Below are 25,209 nucleotides of genomic sequence, written 5' to 3'. Positions count from 1 at the left end.
CTTGTTTCTTGTCATAATCTTTTGAAATTTTGAACATGGTCCTACATTATGAAGATCTACAGCATGATATATTAAAATTTTAATAAAAGCATGCGCATGCGCGCGTGCTGTAATCTGATTGGCTAAAACTTTAAATGGCTATATCTCCTTTGTTTTTTGACGAAATGCTTTGAAATTTAAAACATAGTCATGCATTACGATATCCTAAAATATGATATAGAAAATATTCATGAAATCACGCGCTTGCACGTGTGCTGCAATCTGATTGGCTGAAACTTCAAATGGCTATAACTCTCTTGTTTTTCAACCAAACAGGATGGGATTTAGAACTTGGATAAATATAAGGGACTCCTACAAGAAGGTGTAGTCATTATGCACGTGCTTACACGTGCGTGCACGTGAAATGAGTAAAATAAACAATACACTCGAATGAGTGCATTTTTTAATACTTTTGGATTAAATGCTTTGATATTATTAAAATTTTAGATAGTGTAGACAAGATAATATGGTCGTTACGCACATGAACACGCGTGCAATGCCTATTTTTAAAATATATTTTGTATTTTTCTTGGAAGACCTTGATTAAGTCTAAATTCCATAAAGTATTTCTTATTTAATAGAGATAACAGGGAATATGGCAACAAAAGGGAGTTGGGGAGCGTTTGGGTAACATCTGTAACGGTCCCCGTTACAATTAGCACTAGTTACATATGTAATTGACAAGCTTTTAAATATGATCTGTTTTTGCAGCCCATCCATCGTCTGATTTAAAAGTCTCTACCGCTCAAAAATTGTGTTTTTATTATATATAAAATATGTTCATTTCTTAACAGATATCAAGATATATTCCAATTTTTAAATTAAGCTATTTGAAACTGTTGCTGAAATATGTGTATCTGATTTGGTTATAATATACATGTACTAGTGACGTTAAATAAAAAAGAATACGAACTTTTTAACGACTCTGTTTCAAGGAATAGTACTTCATTACCCAATACTACGAGGGCAGTTCAAAAATTACGCGGACTCTGCTATCATTTACTCAGTATTTACGAAAAATAAAAAAAAACATATCTTAAACGTAATTTTGGGCAACATTTTTGGATTTTTGAAATTTCTTCTAAAGCTATCGCTGCTTTGATATCGCTGATGGTAAATTACGGAACACGACAAAAAAAATTGTCGGAACATTCGGAACACAAAATTTTACTCATTTATTTAAGGAAATTCAATGAAGTTTATTTCAACTTTTGTTAGACGATATAATATAATTTGGAACAGTTTACGCTTCGCGGTTTATAATAAAGCGAAAACTGTCCCAAGCTATATCATATCGTATAATATAAGTTGAAATAAGCTTTATTCTTTATAATTTAATTTCAGTGTAGAAATGAGACAGTTTTTCCACTGGAAAGGGCTTCAAATTAAGTTTTATTTCAATGCTCCAGAAACAATCCAAAATATGCATGATAAAACATGTAGTAAACAAGAGTTGTCCTTTGTTCACAAAGAGCAAATTGTAATTTAGAAGCTTAGACAGTTGTAAAAGGCAATACGAGAGGGGGTAGAAAGACCATGGAAGACTGTTAAGAACGTTATTGAAAGAGACCAATTCACACACTGTATCTCATAAATACTTGTAGCTTTTGGGTTAAAAACAAAAAATAATATGCTATAATTTTGTCATAAATTTTAAGCTTGATAAGAAATGGTACATAGATACTTATGCTGAGTAGGATCTGGTCAGGTTCGAGCTCTGGTGGAAAATGTTGAGAAAATGAAAGCTCGCATTTTTTATAATGATTGATATGATTTTTCGAAGACCATAAAAGTAAATATTCTTTTACACTATGTGTGACATTTTACCTAATTATGTCACCAAAAATATTTTTTCTTGGCAACAAGTCCGCGTAATTATTGAACGGCCCTCGTATTAAAAAGGAATTTAAAGAAAATGATCATGAGAAAATAATTATTGATTTACAAAAATAAGACTTTAAATGAGTCAATAAAAGTTAAAATGCTAAGTTTAGTTACATACTGTTTCACAAGCTCATCTTCGTCCATTGCTTTTTCCTTGAAATAAAATGATGATGAAATTGATTTTTAAAACTTTTCTTAAAATAGTTTCCCTTTTAATATTTCAAAGATCGGTGTCATGCAGATATAATTTGTTGGCAACAATTTTTAAGATAATCATGCTCAAGGTTCAATTAGGCAATACAAATTGTAACCAGAGCAAACATATCCTTAAAAGCAGAGATGGGATTGACTGCTTTGGAGGAGTGAACATCCCCTGTATCTACTAGGCACATCTGTCATGTGTTCTTTTTCATGATCGGGTAAACGGGAAAAATCCTTAGAAAATATTAGGGTTTGGACGATATACCGTTACATACCGATAACTTCTTCGAAGATTCGGTTTATGATACATGCATTAAAATATCGGTACGAAACGATAAGTGAACGACCTACTAAAATTAAAATAAAATAAGGATGGCAGGGGATAGTTTGATTGGAATTAATAAGTCGAAGGTAAGGGGTGAAATGAAGTCGTAGATAAGGTGTAAAATATTTTCACTTTCAAGCATTATCGAAAAATGAGAGAAAAACAGTTTAGTGTCTAAAGTGTGTTATACACAGAAATTAATTATTTATTAATTAATTATTTCCAAAGCAATTTATATTATTAATTATTAGTACATCTTTCTTCGGGGCCACGAATGCTGAGGTTTTCTCAAATTTCAGCTCACGTGAGACCAATCTTAGAAATGTTGATGGCACGGTGTTTTTGGAAAATCTCAGATGAGGTAGAAATCTAAGATTTGAGGCTGAGATTTCAGCTGAGATTTTTATAGGTTGGTGGCCCTGAAGCCTGTTACTCACAGCTCACCTTGACTAATGTTTTTATATGATAAGTCAGCTTTGTTCCTTTTTGTTTTATTGTTTGTTTCCATAATTTATCATTTTCAGTTTATTCGTCCTTGACCAGTATGAATTATCAGCGGATATTTGTGTCTAAAGGCCCTGTCACACCAAGCTGCGTTCAAACGGAGTCATTACAGCGTTGTTCAATTTTGAAAATCGCGTGGAATCGCAGGAAAATTGCACAAATTTCTGTAAAAATTTTCACAAAATGAAGATGCGGCGACGGACGCGATTCAACGGTCCCATGGAGATCTGTCGGCGATTGACTGCGCTTCCGCGGAATTTTCACGGCGCGTTAGGAGTGTTCATCTCATGTTTACGGCGTTCACACTGCGTTCACAATACGTTCACAATGCGTTCACAATGCGTTCTATACTCATTGATATATAAATATATTCAGAAGGAATGTAAAACATTTTTGTTTAAAGATTCAAGTTACACGATGAAAAGACTTCTAATCATGCCAAGAAATATTCTTAATGATTAAAAAATGTTCTATTTAAATAATTTAGTACTAAATTATCAATAGTTTTATGATTAAACTCCTTTTTTCAATTTTATTGGTTCAGATGTTTGTTAGATTTTCTTTGATTTTATTGTGAATGTAAAAAAAAAAATAAACACACTGAAAAGTTTTCTACAAAAAATTGAAACAATTGAAACAACAGATCAAGTTCTGGTGTAATTTTATCTTCCAATTTTTTTTTTCACTTAAATACTCTTAGTGCAATAAATACGTTGGAAATATTGCTGATCAAATATGATCGCATTGCTCTTGTTTTGTGAGCTGGCTGACAACTCTCTAACAACGCCGTGAAAGTGCATTGTTATCGCAAACGGACGCTGTAGAAACGACATGGGAGCGCAATAAACGCAGTGACAACTCCGTGCTGTGTCCGAGTAATCGTAGTCGAAAAAAATCACAAGACGAAAAATCTCATTAGAAGCGCCGTAAAAACGCGATAGAAACGTGAGGTCTCCGTGGAAGCGCAGTTTACTATCACTGCGTTCGTGCCGCGATCATGTGCGTCTTCAAGGCGTTCCTACGGAGCTCCCACTACGTTGTTGGAGATCTCACCGCGTTGCTAAGGCAATCATACTACGTTTCTACTGCGTTCTTATCAGACTGCGATCACACGGCGCATACTTTGAGCATGCCCAAAGTGATCACCGTTCTGGCGTTCTAGAAGACCCTACGCGACCCTACGGCGTTCAGTGGAGATCTCGCCGCGTTGTCACGGCGCTGTAGGAGACTCTACTGCGATCACCTCGGTGTTTTGCATTTTTTGAGGACGCCGTGCAGTCGCTGTGAGGACGCAGCCCCGGTGTAACAGGGGTTTAACGTTTAATATAGGATGTGGTCTGAATAAGTTCTTTTTGGCCTGAATGAGTTCTTTTTAAATTAATCTCTCTAAATAGAGCGTCATACGCTTGAAAATGTATTATGGTGCTCCTCATCCTCTTCAATTTTTTTCTTTTTCTTTAGAGTATTCGTCACTTCTGATGCTTTTTCAAACATCTGCTTTCCACACAACACTCTTTCAAGTTGTTTTTCCTGCCACATAGAAACCAGAGAAATGCATAATAATGTAAATGAAATGCTAGTAGAAAAACATTAAATTTTTTCTTGATTTCTTTTTTAAGCTGTAAATTATAGTTCAATATATAAAATATGATAAACTATGAGAACTCAGTTTGTTATATATGCTCGATTCGCTTTGATGGTTATAAAACGCTTAAAATTCTGTGTTCAATCCTTTTATTCATAGTTTTGAGTCTAAAAGATATGTAGTAAGCAATTAATTAGGATTTATTGCAATCATAAAAAGAATTCAATGTACAAAATCAGGAAGAATAAGATTTTTCGAGATATGTTTAATTATGTGTGTATTGCACAACTGAAAATGATATGTCCGTTATTGGGAGGCTGAAAACTAAGCTACTCAAATGTGACAAGGCGGTATGGATTATATATTGACGCTGTAAACATTTATGGAGACGGTATCAGCAAAAGACGCCGTTCTGAACCGCCCACCATCAGGATGCCCGCGTGTGACGTCGCGTCCGCAAGATATTTATAAAGACGTCACACTTATGTAATAGACTACAATTGGCGCTTCATATTTTGGACGAATCAAAATCCCTTGACGTCTGTGACGGTCGTGTTCGGGCCTACTGTCTCGTGTACATTGATGCATGCGTTCATGCGTTATTCAGCGTCCCTGATTAGACCGTGGGATCATTATTGGCTGGGTTAGAACTACAACACATGAAAAAAAATCATTGTTGATGGTGGCGATGGTTTAAAGCTACCTCGGCGAGATTGTACTTCATTCCTTTCATTCATAGCAACCAGCGTTACACCCTTCTGTAACAAGACAACGCACGGTTGCGCACCACACACATTGCTAGCGACTATATAGTGAAATTGCTCATACATGTAGAACATACTATGATATTAATCATGAATTGAAACGATATCTACATCATGAGTCAACCACTTGTACATTAAATGCTTTTTGTCGAATTTTATTGCTCATATGGGGGGGGGGGGGGCATCCCTTAGGCATTTCGTTATTACCTGTTTCGTTCAATGCAATGTAGGTATGCGAATGGTAGTCATACACCATTGGCGTCGGAAGCAAATTGAAAGTGGGAGTGGGCTTAGTGTAAATAAAAAAAAGTATACCTTCTTAAAAAACCTGACAAGCTCAAATAAAAAAAAGGAAAATTTACCAAACACGAAAATCCTATTTCGAGGGGTGGGGGGGGGGGGGTATCTAACTTCACTACCAAATATTTTTTCCAAACTACACCTTTTTCTCCATTTATTACCTATACTCCGACGTGTCGGTGGTAAGTGGGGAGCTAAACCTACGAAACAATGTTCAATGTCTATACTAAGTGTATATTTGGAAAAAAAAAGTGGGGGGGGGGGCTAAGTCTACACCGGTTTCGACGCCTATGTACACTATATGAAATTTACGAATCATTTTTGCATCCCCATAACTTTCTGTGGTTGTTTATGTCAACTATTAGCATAATCCGTGATTTTAATGTTAAAATCAGATAGATGCATTGTATGAAATAATAATGTCAATCATGGAACATATCATTATTTACCTGTCAATAGTATATTAATCTTAAATAAATAAAATAAGTTAACCACACATTTTCTTTTTTCCTCTCGAGTTTATAAAGATAAAAAAAATCCAAAAAAAAATCTCAGTAAATAAAACACAGTTTACCTCACTTAGATCTTGTCTCTTTGGATTATTGTCGTTCATTTCTGCACTCATGTAGATCAGTAATGGCCAACAACTACATTTAAGAAAACAACTTACTTAATATATCTAAGAAAATTTTTAATTAAGTTTATTCTGATTTATGCTATATTTCTTTGGATTTTAAACAGTGTTGTAAATGCACCGAAATGACTGTTCAGGCCTTTCCGTAAACATGTTAAAGGAAGTTTAGGGGCATTCCGTTTTTCCCTGTTAAGTGTTAAGTCTTCGTTCAAAAACCTACGTTCCTAAATGCAAAAACGCACAAGACAAAATACTGTGTAGCCATAAAATGATGTTATTTAAGGCATTTAATAGTGTCAATGAATTTTTTTGTGAGAAAAATTGATTCTTTAGCTAAATCAAGAAGGATATGGAGATAACAAACAGTATACAACATCAAAGTCCATAAAACAATACAAAATAAGAGCAGAGCAAACACGGACCTCCGTAACATCAGACGTTGGTTTAGGTGCCATGAGGAGTGAGCATCCCCTGCTGATCACACGGCGGGTCACAGCCGCCGTGTGCCCCTTGTCATGATCGAGAAATAACGGAAAAATCCGTCGTCAATTCAGTGTATAAATAATGGACTAACAATTAGTATGAAAAACGTCAGTCAGCATTTGACTCAATGATAAATTGTATTTGCTGACAAGGTCATAGTATCGACCATAGAACTTACGGAATGATGAATTTAAGCTAGACTGCTGATATTCTTGTTTCATCAACTTGCTTGTCAATAATTTACCTTGTTTTAGAATTTGTTTATACGCAGAGCATGCTCTTGCGTATCGAATAAACTGAGATATATATATATACTCCATATGTAGGTGATGAGGGTATATTGTTGCATAATTAAGGGAAGTTGACGATAGAAAAAATAAAGTCATCACGTTTATTTTAGCTTGGTTGTTAGATTACCATTAACGTCTTCTTCAAGAAAATTATCCAAATAGGAAACAGTGTGCCAGACTCTGTGGATCTTTTATTTTAAGCTCACCAGGATATATCGTATCGACGTAGGACTGGAAATTTCCATTGTTACTTGACAATACGTCGTCGATATATCTTGATATCGTGTTGAAGGCATAAGCTATGTGGGAATAATTATAACAAACACTATTCGAGCTTAAATATCTATTAAACTTTACAAAATAGGAGCATAGCAAACACGGACCTCCAAATTATCGGAGATAGGATCAGGTGCCATGGAGGAGTTAGCATCCCCTGCAGATCGGTCACACCTGCCGTGTATTAAACAGTTTGTCAGATGCTAATAGGTGATGTTTTACGTAAATACACGGAACCCATTACCAGTGTGATCGACCGCAGGGGATGCTTAATACTCAATGGCACCTGACTTCACCTTTAAAGATGTAGAGGTCCGTATTTGCTCTTCGAGTGAAACTTGTAAATATATTTACCTTGTTGTTTACAAAATTATTTCTGGTTGTACACACAAGTATTCTAGAATAAATATTAAAATATCTCAACTTTTCAATCGTCAGCTTCCCCTTAATTATGTAGCAACATATCTTTATCACCTGCATATAGGGTTTATAGACTCAGTTCGGTTAAATTATTACGAAAGATTGTATTCTTCGTACGAACATTTTTTTTTTTGTAAAAAGAGGCAAAAACAGTCGATGAAACAAGGATTCCAACAGAGACTGTAGTCATAATTTCACAATTTTATGGCCAATACACTGATCTCGTCAACAAATACAATACAACCTATTATTAATCAAATTCTGACTGATATTTCTTTTCATATTGTTATGTGTTTTCCTCAAACACTGAGTTGTCATATGATTTTCCCGTTTTTTCGATCATTACGATGAAGGAGTACAATACGGGTTTGACCGGTTAGCGGTGGATGCTCACTCCTCCTTGGCACCTGATTCCACCTGATATTTTTGGGCTTTCGTGCTTTCGATTTGTATTGTTTCAAAGGACATTGAAATAATTACTATATGTTATCTCTATATTTCATGATTATATGATTGAATAATTTTTTTTTCTAGTTGAGATCCAAAAATGTGCAAAAAGTACTGTGTTATATTAAAAATTTTCAAAGATTGATTTACAGGTCTCTGGAGAAAAATTGTTTTCACATTTAAATTGAAGCAGAAACAAATTAAACCTCTTAAAAGAAGTTTCCGTGCAGTATGCACTGTAAAGTTAATTAGTCTTCGTGGTATATAATTGGCAGAAAAATTGCTTAACAAGAAGTTCAGAACTACCTACTGTACTTTTGTAAATATTTTTGTTGCTTAAAAAGAAGATTGAAAATTAAAACAGTAACTGGAAACCCAGATTAGACCCATTGAAAATTGTTCTTTTTTGTCAACCGCTTTTCCCTGTGTACTATAAATCAAACTCGTTACAATCAAAACTCAAAAACAGTTTTTCAGTCGGGTTGATTAAATACCAAAAAATATATAAAAAAGCCTACCCATTTAATTATAATAATCGCTTTCTTATATAATATTTATTTTCTCACAAAATGAGCCTTAACATAAAGATTATCAGTATTAATTAAAAACTTGATTTGAAAGAACAACACATAATGATGCTTAAAATGTAATAAATAAGTAAATCCATCATAATTTGTTGAGTGATTTCATAGATAAAGAAGAGTTAACAACTGAACATACATCAAGAATAAAAACATTTTTTCTCAAAATTAAAAATGCTGAAGACTTTTATGTAACATAAAAAAGGAATTGTTATCCTGCAAATTAGGTTACCCATGTTCTACATGTTAAATTGATAATGAAATTGTTACTCAACACTTTCTTACCTTAGATGACTTTTCCTTCTGATCACAGCAGTAGACGTTTCATAGGACAAGTGCCGCAGAACATGCATATCATATAGTGAAAAGACAGGACCATGTGATCAGCGTTAACTTAAACAAATATAAATAACTATTTACGTAATATGTAAAGTGTATAACATAAGGAATGATAAAAGTGACGTGTAAATCATATTAGGTACCAATGTCGATACACCAAATGCGCATTTCGACAAATTATGTCTCTTCAATGATGCTCAAAATATTTATAAACAATGCAAATATGATTGTATGATTGATTGTATACTGTTTAACGTCCCTCTCCAGAATATTTCACTGATATGGAGACGTCACCATTGCCGGTGAAGGGCTGCAAATTTGGGCGTACAATGCAAATATGAGAAAAGAGCATCAAACACGCACCCCTAGACTTTCTAGAGGTGGGATCAGGTGCCTGGGAGGAGTAAACTTTCCTTGTTGACTGGATGAATTGTAGTTGTGATCAGTTGGCAAGGGATGCTCACTTTCTTCCTCTTATGTTTTTGATGTCCGTGTTTTCCCTGCTCCATAATTTGCATTGTTTAATGGACTTGCTTGTAAGCTGTTCTTTATTTCCACATATTTCATGAACACATTCCTATCATTAAGAATATACATTGCTACTATAAGGGGTATTAAATCACAAATAAATAGCATATTAAATGATGAAGTATTAATGATGAATTTGTTGAAGAAATGAAGTGTCGTATTTAAACTTATGTGGGGATATTCATACGGCCTACTCACGTGATCTAATTCCATAAAGTCCGAAACATGAAATATATAAAAGTGTATTAAACTTCCAAAAGTTGAAGAATTTTGACAATTGTCCCCAATTTATTGTTGAAAGTAAATAAAAATTTGGCTTGATTGTTGACTATGAAAGTATCCTTAACTTAAGCCTTTTTGTACGAAAGCCCAGAAGGCTCATTCGAGATTCGAGTTTCCAAATACGAGATTCGAAATTCGAGATTCAAAATTCGAAATTCGAGATTCAAAATTCGAGTTTCGAGATTCAATATCCAAACGAACCAATCAAAAGCGAGTTCAACATTTGATTACTCCCCTTTATTATGTTCTTACTATCAAGAAATAATTCAATATAATTATATCAAATGGGTCATTTGATTAAATTACAATGCAAGAAAAAGTGTTATATATATTAGACGTAAATCTAAATAATTAATGGATTTTTGATCAGCAAAAAATATATCAATTTATATTATAGATTCTTAAATATTAAACAGATTACATATATCAGAAGTATTATATTTTTGTATCGTCAACTAATTACCGGCCAGGAGGCGGTCGGCTCTATGATAAGAAAGTTCGAAGTCGCTGTGCGTTTTTGCGGTGTGAAAACAATTTAAATAAAAAATATTTAACATTAATATAAGTAGTATATTAAAAAGAGCATCTAAAGGTTAAAGAAGAACGCATCATAAACATAAAATTAAAATTTCTTATGAAGAATGAGGTAAATATTTCATCCAATCCTATTTATGAACTTAGACATGTTTGAGGTGCGGAGAAAATTAGGACATGTGTTGGGCGTAGTCTAAAGCAAAGACCGCGTTATGTATATTACGCAATTTTACTTTCTCCATTCAAACGGGATTTGTTGTACGTATTTATTTTAAAATGACGTGTACATATGTACATATATAAACATTTTGAAACATATGTTTAAATGTTAATTCATTAAAAGACTTAGCAGGCTACAGAATATTACAAGATTTGGCCCTTAGCAGACGAGGATAATGCACGTTTTACAATGTGCCAAGAATTTTCCCGCTACAACTCAAAGAGAAGAAATGTAGTGGCGGATCTAGAGGGACCATAAAAGGAACAATTAATTGGTTTGCGGCCGATTTTTGACGCTTGCGTCAATATAATTTATGTTTCTTGTCTTAATTTTTAGAAAAACACAGGTACGTGTGGACAAGACCCCCGACCCCACCCCCATCCCCTTGATATTGAACCCCAGGGCTTATTTCTCTGTTGTGTGTAACCTTACAATACGAAAAAATTGCTGGCGTAAAACCCCCAGAATAATCGCTCAACCAAAAAAATAAAACCAAACCAAAAAAAACAACACAATTTATTACCCCACTTTACAAGAAAGAATGCTGTTTACGGAGAAAATGTGGGATTATTACGTGATGCAGAGTCAGTCTGATAGCATGGACTAAGACAGAAATACATTGTATATTTAGAGACTGCAGTGGCGGATCCAGAGGGGGGGTTACGGGGGTTGCACCCCCCCCCCCCCTTTTGGATTTGCAATTTAAGAGAAAGAGAAATAAGAAAGTTCCAATTTTTTCGTTGTGTTTTTACTATAGGAAATGTAAGGTGAAAGGCTAATGTTGTATTATATAAAGAAATTCGGTTGTAAAAACAAAATAAAAACCCTCCCTTTACAAAATAGGATTTTCAGGTTCGGAGATTTATTTCCCTTTCTTTTTCAAAAACTTTCTGGTAATGTATACAAGTACTTTTTCCCAGATTGATCAACGTCCCACTTTCAAAAACCATACTCCACCCTGTATCGATATTCTATTGAGTTATTTAACTACATGTATGTGTACAACGTATGTTTTAACTGTTTTCGCCTTCAACCCCGGCTTTTGAAAAATACTTCACCCCCCCCCCCCCCTTTGAAAAATTTCTGAATCTGCGCCTGCAGTGTGAATCGACATTTTTAAATGAAAGAAAAGGATATTTTACAAAATAGGCAATTTTCAAACAAATTCTTCGATTACATTATTCCATTTGGACTACATTGATGTTGTTTTCAATAAAATATCAAATATTCCTCACATTCGATGTGCCGCCTATCAGTATAATACTGCCTGGTTTTTCGGTGGACTGCCTCTTAAATGCATTTATTTTGTTTTAACTTTTTAAAGTTAAAACAAAATAAATGCATTTAATACCAGAGGGGGTACAACGTAAACAGACTAGAGTGGCATATCTTTCTCTTATAATGATTTGTGGGTATTTGGGGGGATGTTGAGCGAATATTCTGGGGATTTTACATTTTTTTGTTATTGTATACATGATGAATAAGTTAAATAAATATATCTTGTGAAAAAAATTTCCAGTAAGCCCTTGGGTTGAATATAAAGAGAGTGTGCGGGGGGGGGGGGGGGGGGGGGGTCCCGCCCACAAGTACCTGTAGTTTTCCTAACAGAAGAAATTCATAAAAATGACGCTTAGTAGACAATTCAAAAATGTATATACTCCTGATATATGAAATCTATTTAATATTTAAGAATCTATAATATAAATTAAAATATTTTTTGCTGATCAAAATTCCATTAATTATTTAAATTTCCTTCTAATATATATAACACTTTTTCTTGCATTGTAATTTAATCAAATGACCCATTTGATATAATTATATTGAACTATTTCTTGATAGTAAAAACATAATAAAGGGAAGTAATCAAATCTTGAACCCGCTTTTGATTGGTTCGTTTGGATCTTGAATCTCGAAACTCGAATTTTGAATCTTGAATTTCGAATTTTGAATCTCGAATTTCGAATCTCGTATTTGGAAACTCGAATCTCGAATGAGCCTTCTGGGCTTTCGTATTTTTGTGAAGAATTTCATCATTTTAATGGAAATTTAGAGTTCAAATTGAACTTAGAATGTCTGCTTTTTGGAGTTTTAGCACATCCCAAAAGGCGTCAATGCACAATGAGGAAATAACGGAAAATTTTGGACCCCTCTGAAGATAAATAAATGAACTCTAAGAGTGAAAAGGTTTGCCTTAATGTTTCCAGATAAAATTTGAAATGTAAAACGTACGTTTCGTATAGCTGCAGATTGCCCAAGTCATTTGCAAGAACATTCATTTTTCCTTTTTTATGTTTCATTTGAGTCTATGGTAATGGTGTAATGGCGTTAGCCTGGTTCCCGACACCTTTGCTTCCTGGTGAGTGATTAGAGATTGGTTAGAGTTTTCATTTTATGAACAAATCAACAAATCAACAAATTATATTAAATGGCATTTGAAATTAAAAGTTCAATGGCACGATAAATTTTTCTGGCATGTTTTGTTTTGCAAGATCTCGAACGTTCACGAACATTTGCCCTGTACAACTAAATGTATCATTTGACAATATGTAACAACATAGTCGCCCACAGATTAGGTACGCGCGGCGATAATATGTCCTGAGACGCGTCTGTTTTAACGGGTGACAAAAAAATGTATCTTGTTGGAGACGCTTTGAGTTGCGCACGCTTCATCGCCCTAAAATTATTTATTTGGCTTTTTCTATTAATTGATTTAACCATGGTATTTGCTCCCTTTCCCTTCTACAAATGAACTTTAGATTGCCCATGCTCCTGTTTCATTGGCGTTTGTAATGGTAAATGCTATCTCATAAAAACATCGATATCATCTAGAATTCGTTAAAGTGTTGACTGTAAAAGAGATCATTCATAAAGGCCATTTATCACCAATTTATATGTAGCAGTATGCCTAATATTCCAACTTTCATTATTCCGCCCCTCAGAAAGTGCAGTCTCTCGAAATAAAATATGATCCACTAATTAGCAACTACACGGCAGTTAGGAAATCTCAATCCAAGGTTTAGAATATCCCGTATTCTCAAATTAATAACTACATTCGGGTTAATTATTAGGCCATTTTCATATACTTGACAAAATATATAACTTTTTACTCCAGAATGGAAAAACATGTAGACATCTGACGATAACGAATACAAGCTTTTTGCCCTGTACCGAGATGTAACCCACAGTTTTTATGAAGGTTTTTGTGTCTCACTGCAAGTTTTTTGACTTCCTTACTGCTAGGAGAAAGATTCTGTACACATGTAGGTCGAGAGTTCAACCCGGGCTGGCGCAAAAGTGGGTATCCATATAAAAGTTATTTTCTTTGTGCTTTTTATATACGTCGTATATAGGTTTATTCACGGATATATACCTGTTTTAAAGCAAGAATAAAATAACCACCTTAAATCTTGTAAATTGTATTTGCTATCCAAGTATAAAAGTAAGATAAATAATCAAGAGCGTGAAAAACTTTGAAAGGCTGAATTCCGTTGATCTATATGGCAAGCCCTTTTACTATTTATTCGGAAAATAAATTTCATCTGAAAATTACAGAGATATCTCTCATTATAGAGAGATATCTCTTAAAAATAAGAGATATCTCTCAACTTAAAGAGATATCTCTTATTCTTAAGAGATATCTCTATAAGAAAGAGATATCTCTTAAAGTTAGAGAGATATCTCTTATACTTAGAGAGATATCTCTTTTTCTTTGAGAGATATCTCTTTCTCCTTGAGGGATATCTCTTTCGTGATAAGAGATATCTCTGAACGTTAAAGAGATATCTCTGATCGTTAGAGAGATATCTCTTTCAACTAGAGAGATATCTCTTTCACCTAGAGAGATATCTCTTTCACTTAGAGAGATATCTTTCCAAGTTAAAGAGATATCTCTTTAAGTAAAAGAGATATCTCTCTAAGTTTATCTTAAGAGATATCTCTCAAAGTGAAAGAGATATCTTTCAAAAGGGTCTAAAAGAGATATCTCTGAAGCAAAAAGAGATATCTCTTTATTGCAAAGAGATCTCTCTCTTTATTATGTTTATTTAAATTCCATTTGAAATGACTTCTCCCTTTACCGGAAGGGAAATTTTTATTCATTATTTCAAAAGCTGAGAAAATTCGGTCCAGAGTTTGTAAGTCTCGTCACGTGACTCGCGAGATTTTACGATAATTTTCACTTCCTCGCACATGGTCATGGTGAATGTGTATCGAGTTCAGCATGTTTCTGGTTTACACACAGCTTTCAGGGGGAAATTAAATAGTTTTACAAAGCCGAAGGGTTGTCCGACTTACGATGTATGAATGTCATAAGAAATTGGGTGCGAGCGTCCACCAGGAATATTTCGATCGAAATACAGGTAAACAAATCAGAGAGTGTCATCCGTTTCTTGTTTATTTTGAGGGAAAATGAAGTGTTTTAGTCTTAACCAAATGAAATAGTTTCAAAATCATCTTTTGCCTTAATTTGTTAACAGATTTCTCTTGAATCCGAGATGTTATTCATCAGCTGATTATAGAGGAGGAGTTTTGTCATTGATGGGAACCAACGTCATATTTATGATATTGTGGCTGCATCACTTTTGTTTGGGTAATTTTTTAATATACTTTTTATGCCCCCGTAAACGAAGTTTCGGGGGTAAATAGTTTTTGTCGTGTCCGTCTGTCTGTCTGTCTCTCTGTTTGTCAGCAAAAACTTTCACCTTGCCCATAACTTTTGATTTAGTGGAGCTATGACTTTGATATTTCATATGTATATTCCTTGTGTAAAAACCTTTCTTTGGGTACCACCAAATTTGAACTTTTGACCTTGACCTTGGAGTTTGACCCACTTTTACATGAAAATTTTAAAGTTTACTTCGGCCATATCTTTTGAACAGTAGATACCAAGACATTTATACTTCACATATGTAATCTTTCTTGAAAGATTTTTCATTGGATACCAATAACCTTGACCCTTTTGACCTTGACCTTGGAGTTTGACCTACTTTAAAAATACAACATTGACAGAAATTGTTGAAGGGTTAGGACTAGGGCATTCATACTTCACATATTTAATCTTTGTGACAAGACCTTTCATTTGATTTCAAGAACCTTGACCATCTGACCTTGACCTTGGCGTTTGACCTACTTTTTACAAACTTTAACCTTGACCATAACTTCTGAATAGTTGGGGCTAGAGCTTTCATATTTCACATGTGTAATCCTTGTGACAATAACTTTCATTGGATATCAAGAATCTTGACCCTTTGACCTTGACCTTAAAGTTTGACCTACTTTTTACAAATTTTAACCTTTAACTTTTGAACGGTAAGGGCCAGTGCTTTTATACTTCCCATACGTAATCTTTGAGACAAGGCCTTTCTTTAGAACACAACAACCTTGACCCTTTGACATTGACCCGGAATTTGTCCTATCTTTTAAAATGTTAACATTGGTCATAATCCTGGAGCAGGTGTAGTTAGTGTTTACATTTCTCATTTCTTGTGAAAAGACCTTACTTTGGTACCAACATATTTGATTTGCATTTGAGAAAGCTTAACTGTCGCTAAATTGCCGTACGGGGGCATCAGTGTTTCACAAACACATCTTGTTTTTCAGTAAATTTTAACCTGCTTTGTATTAGTGGATTATTTTTTTGAGCATTATTATCGTTTTACTAACAGCGTGACAGTTTGCCTGATAGGGCGTGCTAAAATTTTGTATACTGATTATCATTTTACTCATCGATTGGATGTTTGATTTCAATGGAATCAATAATACTTTGCATAAGAAACACAGAACCCTGACCAATCGCATTGAATAAACAACAATAACACGTGAACGGACAAAGCAAGTTTTACTTCCTATAATGATGATATTGATAGAGCAACGTACATATATAGTACAACAGAAACAGAGTAGCCTCACTAATTATACCCCCCGCTTGAAAAGCGGGAGGGTATATAGTCATCGTTAATTCCGTCCGTCTGTTACGCTTTGGGGTACCCATCTCTTATCTGCAACTCCTCTCATACCACTGAATGAAATTTGATGAAGCTTTCACAGAATCTTTATTACATATTGCCATTGTGCACCTCCTATTTAACTTTTTGATCTGACACATATTTTGGGTTTCCCGGTCACAGCAAAAGATGGACTTTGCAATTATAACTATATGGAGGCGGGGGTATCATTTAGTGAGCTCATCGCTCACAGTACTTCTAGTTTTCTTATACGTATTTAAAAACCCATTCGGTCAAATCACAACAAATATATTAATACATGCTTTTTTGAGGACAGAAAACGGGCTTTGACTGACCACGTGTTGCTGCTGACTACAAATGCCGTACTGGTAAACAATCATTCAATGTGATTGGTCAGTATTATCAGGGGATTGTTGTATTCCGAGTTTCATATGCAAATTAGTATTGATTTCATTGATCCAATCGATGAGCAAAATGATAACCAGCACACAAAATTTTAGCACGCCCCATCAAGCAGACTGTCACGCTGTTTGTAAAATCATAATAAATGTTTGTAGCAATTTAGATCTATTTCACAAGGATAAGATGTTCATATATTTTGCCATCTCTCTGCATAAAATAAAATTTAGATGACCATATTTCTCACTTTAGAGAGTATGTTTCCTGTTTATAGAACATGTTTTATGGATTTTGGTAAATTTTTCTGTCTGTTCAAATTCACCTGCATGGCACAGTGGTTAGAGTGTCTGCTCTAGTTGAGTCGCGAAATAAGGTGTTGATCCTTTAACATCGTGAGTTTGAATCCCACTGTGGGATGTGGAGACCTGTCCTTGGGATGATACAGTATAACTGTGGCCCCTTGTTGCAGTAGGTCAGGTGTTGGCACAAAAAAGATCCCTTCCTGCTCAATCAGTCAATGGCCCTGAGTGCTGAGTATAGGTCATTAGGACAAAATTTGCAGCTCTCCACTGTCGTTTCCATATGAGTGAAAAATTCTTGAGAGGAACGATAAACAATAAACAATCAATCTGTCTGTTCAATTTATTCACTGATATTACACAACTGTATACACTAAAACTTATTTTATAGCAGAGGTACAAGAGAACCAGTAACACAGATAAAAGATGCAGTTCCTAAGAGATCCAAAGTCAGCAGCTCCTAAGACTATACTGATCATAACTTTGAATTATCAGCATCCAAAACAATGCAAATCAAATACAGGTATGAAATTGATACAACAAATAAGTTCTAAGACAAATATAAAATTTATTTTTAGCTCACCTCAACGAAGTTGGGGGAGCTTATGTAATACCCTCGGCGTCGGTGTCGGCGTCGGCGTCGGCGTCCACGTCGGCGTCGGCGTCCCAGGTTAAGGTTAAGTTTTTTTGGAGCAGTTTTCTTTTTAAGTACTTCTATGTCCTATATTGATTAGACATGCATGGAAGATGGTTCTAGTGTGTTTCATTGTATCAGTCAAAGTTTCAGATGCTGCAATTTCAGCAAAGGAATGACCAGGTTAATGTTTTTGGAGCAGGTTAACATTTTTGGTGCAGTTTTTGGTGTAGGTTTCATTTCCAAGTAACTATAATCCCTATGTTGACCAAACTTGCATGGATGATACATCTAATGATGCATACTACTGGGCTTGCTTCGGATGCTGAATCTGACCTACATTTTCCGGTTGAGTGAACAGGTTAAAGTTATTGGTGCATGTTTCATTTCCAAGTAACTATAAGCCCTATGTTGACCAAACTTGCATGGATGATACCTCTAAGGATGGATACTACCGGGCTTGCTTCGGATGCTGAATCTGACCTACATTTTCCGGTTGAGTGAACAGGTTAAAGGTTTTGGTGCAGGTTTCATTTGCAAGTAACTTTAAGCCCTATGTTGACCAAACTTGCATGGATGATACATCTAAGGATGCAGACTACCGGGCTTGCTTCAAATGCTGAATCTGACCTACATTTTCCGGTTGAGTGAACAGATTAAAGTTTTTGGTGCAGGTTTCAATTCCAAGTAACTATGAGCCCTATGTTGACCAAACTTGCATGCATGATACATCTAAGGATGCATACTACCGGGCTTGCTTCGGATGCTGAATCTGACCTACATTTTCTGGTTGAGTGAACAGGTTAAAGTATTTGGTGCATGTTTCATTTCCTAGCAACTATAAGCCCTATGTTGACCAAACTTGCATGGATGATATATCTAAGGATGCATACTACCGGGCTTGCTTCAAATGCTGAATCTGACCTACATTTTCCGGTTGAGTGAACAGATTAAAGTTTTTGGTGCAGGTTTCATTTCCAAGTAACTATAAGCCCTATGTTGACCAAACTTGCATGCATGATACATCTAAGGATGCACACTACCGGGCTTGCTTCGGATGCTGAATCTGACCTACATTTTCTGGTTGAGTGAACAGGTTAAAGTTTTCATCAAGAGATGAAAATTCTCAAATTTGCTTCAGATGCTGGATTTTGATTACATTTTCATGAAGAAGAACTAGTTTAAATTTTTTATGTAGGTCTATTTCAAAGTATCAGATCAAAATTGCTTAAATATTTTCAGTTTTGGAATGTACACTTTTTGTTGGCTAATTGTGTGAATTTGCCTTATTTAAAGACAACATTCGTTGAGGTGAGCTCTGTAATCTCTGATTACCTATGTTTTATAAGACATAGCATATCAAAATGACTAATATACTAGTCAACAACTGGCCAGCTTTAAAAATATATTTGTTTGATGTACTCCTACCCACTTTTATCAAGGTTGGCAGGTAGGTTGGTAGGTACCGGTAGTTTTTTTATGCCCCACCATGATTATGGCCTGGGCATATAGTGTTTGTCATGTCTGTCTTCCGTCTTTCTATCCATGTGTCACACTTTGAGTTTAGCTCAGTTCAAAGCCCAGTTTCAAACTATACAGGATATTTCATCAAACTTTGCTGATAGATATTGATAAGAGCTATGCAACTGCATCAACATTTTCTGTCCTTGACCTTTCCTTTGACCTTGACCTCACTTTTCTTAAATTAGTGTTTAACTTAGTTTTAAACATACCATTCAAGATGGTGTTACAGCAAAACTCGGTTATAACAAAGTTGCTGGGACTTATGAAATAACTTTGCTATATCCATAATTCATTATAATCGTTTAAGAAATTCATTGAAATTTTATAGCTGGGAATCCAAGATGACTTCGCTATACCCATGAATTCGCAATATTCCTGTTCGTACAAAACGAGATTTACTGTATCAAACTTACCATACTGATGAGAGCTTTTCAACTGAAACATTTTTTTACCTTGGCTTTCTTTTGACTTTGACCTCAGTTTTCCTAAGTTAGTGTCAAACTTCATATGGTGATACATTCTGATGTAAGCAATTCAACTGCATCAACATGACCTTGACCTTTTATTTGACCTTGACCTCACATCTCTGAAATTAGTGTCAAACTTCATATGCTGATACATACTGATGTAAGCAATTCAACTGTAACATTTTTCAAGATATTCTGATCAAATTTCATACGAATTTTCATTTTGCATGACTAATATACCCTTGGTGGGCATTCCTGTCCTGTGGACATATTTCTAGTTTTTTTTTTCTTATGTCTTACAGCATTGAATAAATTGATAACTGTCATATTTAAAACCACAGACTCAGAAATCTGTTAATGTTTTCATTTAGTAACAAAGACTTTGTATTTATAAATTAAAAAGCATCCTAAAAAAAATATGATACCTTATCTTTAAAACATCTATGGAAATTAAGGGGGGTGTTAAAAAATTTTAAGTGCCCCCAAAATATGAATGCAAATGGGTAGGGGCTATTTTAACAGGTCGGTCAGAGTACATCAAACAAATCATTTTTTTATTTTTGGCCTAGGAAGGGTACCCTAAATATGAAAATGCAACAAATATTTTTAAATAAAAAGATTTTAAAGGAAAATATTTTTATGTATAAAAAGGACAATTTTTATTCTGATTTTCTTGTAAAATCATTGATAAAATTTAATGAAGAAAGTTATTAATAAGATTTGTATCAAATAAATGGATATTTGTAAGATTTATAACTCCTTATTTGTCAGGCAACTTAGTCCTACATCATTATCAGTTGCACATACAACTATGGCCTATGTAATAATTCAATTGGCATATTACAGAAGCTTGCTAAATTACAGGTTTTGTCTGTACATCTGGCAATCTTAGGGCAATACTGGATGGTTTTAACTAAGAACTGATCCAGCATGAAGACCAGCCATGTGCCTCACCTGTCATGACATTATTAAAGGTAAGTGTCCCTATAAGCAAAGAATCTGACAAAGCAAAACCTTCATCTTAAAAGATTTACATTTAATACTTATTTGATTGGTAGTTTTAATTATTTTTTTTTCTTCTACGCAGCCTTTTATTTAGCATTTCTGAGTACTGCATGGTATATGATTGCCATACTTTCCAAAACTTTTTAAATGCTTTATTTTGAAGCATTTTCCATATCCATATATACACTGTACAAACACAAGACAATTTTCACCCACTCACCACCACAATTGCACACACTCACACAGTGCACTTTCTAAAATTAAAAATAATGAAATGTTTGTAAAATACTTATGCCCCCCTCCCCCCACATTGGAATTTTTTATCTAAGTCCAAAAAGGCATAACTCTGTCAAAAATGGTGCAAGCATACCCAAAAGAGAACTTGACCTAGATATTCATCTGATAAATCTGTATACTAAATTGCATTTCACTATGTGCAACCTCTGCAAAGGAAATGAACGGAAACTGCAAGTAATTGGAATTTTTCTAAATCCAAGGGGTATAACTCTGTCAAAAATGGCGCGATGATCATACCCAAAACAGAACTTGACCTAGATATTCATCTGATATACCTGTAAGGCTGTATACCAAATTTCATTTCAGTGCAATGGTTGTGAAGAAAATGAATTGAAACTAAATGGACTGACAGACAGCAGCAAAGCAATATGCCCTCCTTTCTTCAAAGGGGGGGGGGGGCATAATAAATGTACATATATGTAAACATATGACAGTTAAACATACAATTCATCCAAAAACAAAACAGATGTACCCAATTGTGTAGATATAAATTAACAAAAACTTACAATTTTGATTTTTTCATCACTTGTTGTACACATTATCATACAGGACCCATTTACTGAGTATTTTGTCCTTACATTGAAAAACTTTTTCACAACAATTTTCTATGTTTCTGTAAACTTGAATAACTTTACTGCATCAATAAATAATGGCTTACTATCTTGTGATCTTGAATAGTAAATAAAATTTTTTGCAACTAATAAAAAAAACATTTTCTAAACAACTTCCTTCTATATTAACAAGTAAAACAGTTCTTTTGAATATTTTGTAATCTTTTTCAGTGACACTAAACCGTTGTACAAATTGATTCCAAAATTCAGTCACATTAATATACATAATCATAAAATAAGTGAATTATTGTCTATTGTTTATATCCTGTTTCTATGTCTATTTGTCTTTTGTCAACTTTAACCTCCACCATAACTTTTGAACCATGAGAGATACAGACTTCATATTTAATATGCCTACTCCACTAATTAAATTCTTTCAAAAGACACCAAGGTCAATGACCTTGTGACTTTGACTGTGACCTATATGCTAAAAATAGCTTTTTTTAAACTTTCGCCATAACTTTTTGATACATTAAAGATAGAGAAATCATATTTGGAATGCCTTCTTCATTAATTATGCTCTTTCAAATGACACCAAGGCCAGTGAACTTTTGACCTTTACTGTGACTTTAATGCTATAAATACCATTTTGAACTTCACCATACCTTTTGTACCGTTAAAGATAGAGACTTCATATTTGATTTGCATACTCCTCTAATTAAGCTCTTTCAAATGACACCAAGGCCAATGACCTTGTGACCTTGACTATGAACTATATGCTTAAAAAAACTTGTTTGAATTTGTTGCCGCCTGGTGCATAGTGTTTCACAAACACATCTTGTTTTGAAGTAGTTTTAATATTTGAATTTCTGTAGAATTTTATGTTACATATAAAAACCAAAAATTTTTAAAATCAAAATCATTTTTATTTGAGTACTTTGTGACAGTGGGATGATGGAATATTAAAGAATGGACATGGCTCTATATTACTGCATCAGAGATCAATCCAGGTTTACTTATAAGTCAAAGAAAAACACTTAAACAGTCAAGCATCATTTGAAGCTACATGTGTCACTGCTTTAACAATATGCCTGCTTATATAACCAAGAAAGCACAGTGACCAGTTGTACCTATGATGTCAGACAAGATCCCGAAAAAACTGCCAGTACACTCATCACTACCTGCAAAGAATTAAAAATTCTAAATGACTTGTATCAACACTTTTGTACTTCATCTGGCTTGTATTTTCAGTACTCATTAGCTTTTAGCTTCCTTCAAACAAAATTTCATAAGAACTAACTTGCAGGTGTAAAATATTTGAAACAGTTTGCATGTCCCAAAGGAAATTCTGCCAATTAGCAGTGGCATGAGCAGTTGATTGATGTCACAGTTCCACCGGCAAAGTATTTGTAGCTGAATGGTGCCATGTAAAACACTTTTCACAAGAACATGGAAAACATCCTAGAAGTGAGGATCTACAAGAAATTAAGAGAATACTTTTTGAATATTTTCAATGTTATAAAATGCTTGTGTACATCCTTTATATATAAAACTAATTACGCATGTAACTACCAAATATACAAATTAAACTTCAATCCTTAAATTTGTTCTTAAGTTTATTTATAGTGTATTAAAATAAGCATGCAATATTTGTCTTGTTATACTGAAGGATTCAATGTTAAGAAAATGTCGTTCATTGAAAAAAAATGTACAACCATTCTGCGCAGTTAGCAGTTTTTATGGAGAACCTATCAATGTGCATTTGCAATTGTTGGGATGACAGGCACACAGTAGAAGAATTGTACTTGTTAATAAATGTTTTTTACCAATCAAATTTCAAATTGATAATTTAATAAGAAAGCATATGAGAAATTTAACTATCATTATGGTCCATTGATTCACCATGGTGTTTGAGCTTTTGTGGACTTGATACTTAACTAGTAAGTTTGAAATATTGAAGTAAAGAAAAGTGCAGCCCAAAAAATTATCCTGTACCTGATTTAAAATGAGTGCCATCCTTAACTACTTGGGAGTTGCCACACTCTTCATGAGTATAAGAATTATTGGATATGCCTCATTAACAGGTCTATACTGGTACATGGATGACACATTCAGTCGAAGCATTGTCCCTTTTTCAGTACCTCCTGGATCTCTGTAAAATATGACAAATGTAGATAACATGTTCTAACATTGATTGATGAATGTCTTATGGACCCAGTGCAGACCTGTTTGGTGACAACATTGGATAAATTGGGGATTGTTCTAGCTAAGACAAATAAGAAAATTCCTATTTCTAATGCCTATTTTAAGAAAATAAAATGTCTTTCTCATAATTGTAAGAGTATTTGGGAACACGGGCACCTGAAGTATGGATAATACCCCCCTTTTTTTTAAATTTAAAAAAATATTTAAAAAGGGGGGGGTATTATCCATACTTCAGGTGCCTGTGTTTGGGAAGGGGGTCATAAGGCATTACAGTTAATATATTGATCGTACATGTATGTCGTTTAACGTCCTACAGTTAATATTGAAGTTGAATATATACATCCCTGTTTACATGAAAGAAGTATTAATGTTGGACGTTTTTATTTTTGGAGTATTAATTAATTAAAAAAGAACATTAATTCTATCAGGATTATGTTTAATCGACGTAGTAATCAATTCTTTATTCCCGTGATCGATGAAATTGGGTGCATGTAGGCCTATTTCGAATTTGTTTTTATTGACTTCGTATTCTATATCCCCGGCTCAGCTGTCCTGTGAGCTAAATAAATGAAATTAATATAATATGGAACCAATCTTTGGGGGACGTTTTGGTTTGAAATCCTGTTACTTTCGCTTAAAACAATAAAGCAATTAAACGTTGTTTACCTGTATCAATCAGTCCATTTTATCCTCTTCTTTTCAATAACCAGAAAACGAACGACTTAACGGACATTTCTTCCTGTTTCGCTTTCGTTTTTAACGGGAGAATTAGTTATTTTATTTTAAGGGTGATTGGAAAAGAGATATCTCTTTCATTAAAAGAGATATCTCTTTAGCTTAGAAAGATATCTCTTTTTGAAAATCTAAAGAGATATCTCTCTAATTAAGAGAGATATCTCTTTTAAACTTGTTAAAGAGATATCTCTCTAACTTTAAGAGATATCTCTCTCGCTTAAAGAGATATCTCTCTAGCTTATAAAGATATCTCTCTTACTAAATGAGATATCTTTCTTTCAAAAAGAGATATCTCTTTTGTTGAAAGAGATATCTCTCTAAAGTCTTAAGATATCTCTATTAGTCAAAGAGATATCTCTATAAGCTAAAGAGATATCTCCATAAGCTAAAGAGATATCTCTCTATGCTAGAGAGATATCTCTCATTTTGAAAGAAAAATTTATTTTACGAATAAATAGTAAAAGGGCTTGCCATAGATCTACCTCCACTTAATC

The 25,209-nt window shown here is 34.1% G+C and overlaps 1 protein-coding gene and 2 long non-coding RNA genes across 6 annotated transcripts; 1 reads left to right on the top strand and 2 right to left on the bottom strand.

The window, feature by feature from the left end:
• Positions 1-1,809: 1,809 nt before the first annotated feature.
• Positions 1,810-9,137, bottom strand: LOC134239395 (uncharacterized). Of its 2 annotated transcripts, none has more exons than XM_062721564.1 (4): positions 9,019-9,137; positions 6,168-6,249; positions 4,358-4,483; positions 1,810-2,076 (listed from the first exon to the last, which is right to left on the bottom strand). In XM_062721564.1, exons 1-4 carry the CDS (start codon positions 9,084-9,086, stop codon positions 1,981-1,983), a joined length of 372 nt encoding a protein of 123 aa, XP_062577548.1. In that variant the 5' UTR covers positions 9,087-9,137; the 3' UTR covers positions 1,810-1,980. The 2 variants fall into 2 exon arrangements, with proteins under 2 accessions (XP_062577548.1, XP_062577549.1); XM_062721565.1 differs by having other exon boundaries at positions 6,177-6,249.
• A 5,696-nt stretch (positions 9,138-14,833) lies between these two features.
• LOC134239393 (uncharacterized) lies at positions 14,834-22,837 on the top strand. Of its 2 annotated transcripts, none has more exons than XR_009986221.1 (5): positions 14,834-14,994; positions 15,112-15,224; positions 17,692-17,820; positions 20,787-20,896; positions 22,710-22,837. It is a non-coding gene; the product is annotated as an uncharacterized LOC134239393 (long non-coding RNA). The 2 variants fall into 2 exon arrangements; XR_009986220.1 differs by having other exon boundaries at positions 17,689-17,820.
• LOC134239394 (uncharacterized) lies at positions 22,715-24,719 on the bottom strand. Of its 2 annotated transcripts, XR_009986223.1 has the most exons (4): positions 24,647-24,719; positions 23,771-23,927; positions 23,076-23,250; positions 22,715-22,956 (listed from the first exon to the last, which is right to left on the bottom strand). It is a non-coding gene; the product is annotated as an uncharacterized LOC134239394 (long non-coding RNA). The 2 variants fall into 2 exon arrangements; XR_009986222.1 differs by having other exon boundaries at positions 22,929-23,250.
• Between the last annotated feature and the right edge of the window lie 490 nt (positions 24,720-25,209).

This window comes from Saccostrea cucullata, unplaced genomic scaffold (assembly GCF_032062105.1).
Source record: "Saccostrea cucullata isolate Sc308-1 unplaced genomic scaffold, CSIRO_AGI_Scuc_v1 ctg3770, whole genome shotgun sequence".
In the NCBI taxonomy this organism is placed as follows: Eukaryota; Metazoa; Mollusca; class Bivalvia; order Ostreida; family Ostreidae; genus Saccostrea; species Saccostrea cuccullata.
Note: the sequence above shows the minus strand (reverse complement) of the source record. Positions and strands in the feature narration are given on the sequence as shown.

Coding starts and splice junctions, on each gene's coding strand:
- LOC134239395 (XM_062721564.1), bottom strand. CDS start 9,086: ATGCATGTTCTGCGGCACTTGTCCTATGAAACGTCTACTGCTGTGATC. Junction 6,250..9,018: donor AGAAGGAAAAGTCATCTAAG/GTAAGAAAGTGT, acceptor TCTTAAATGTAG/TTGTTGGCCATTACTGATCT. Junction 2,077..4,357: donor ACCATAATACATTTTCAAGC/GTATGACGCTCT, acceptor TTTTATTTCAAG/GAAAAAGCAATGGACGAAGA.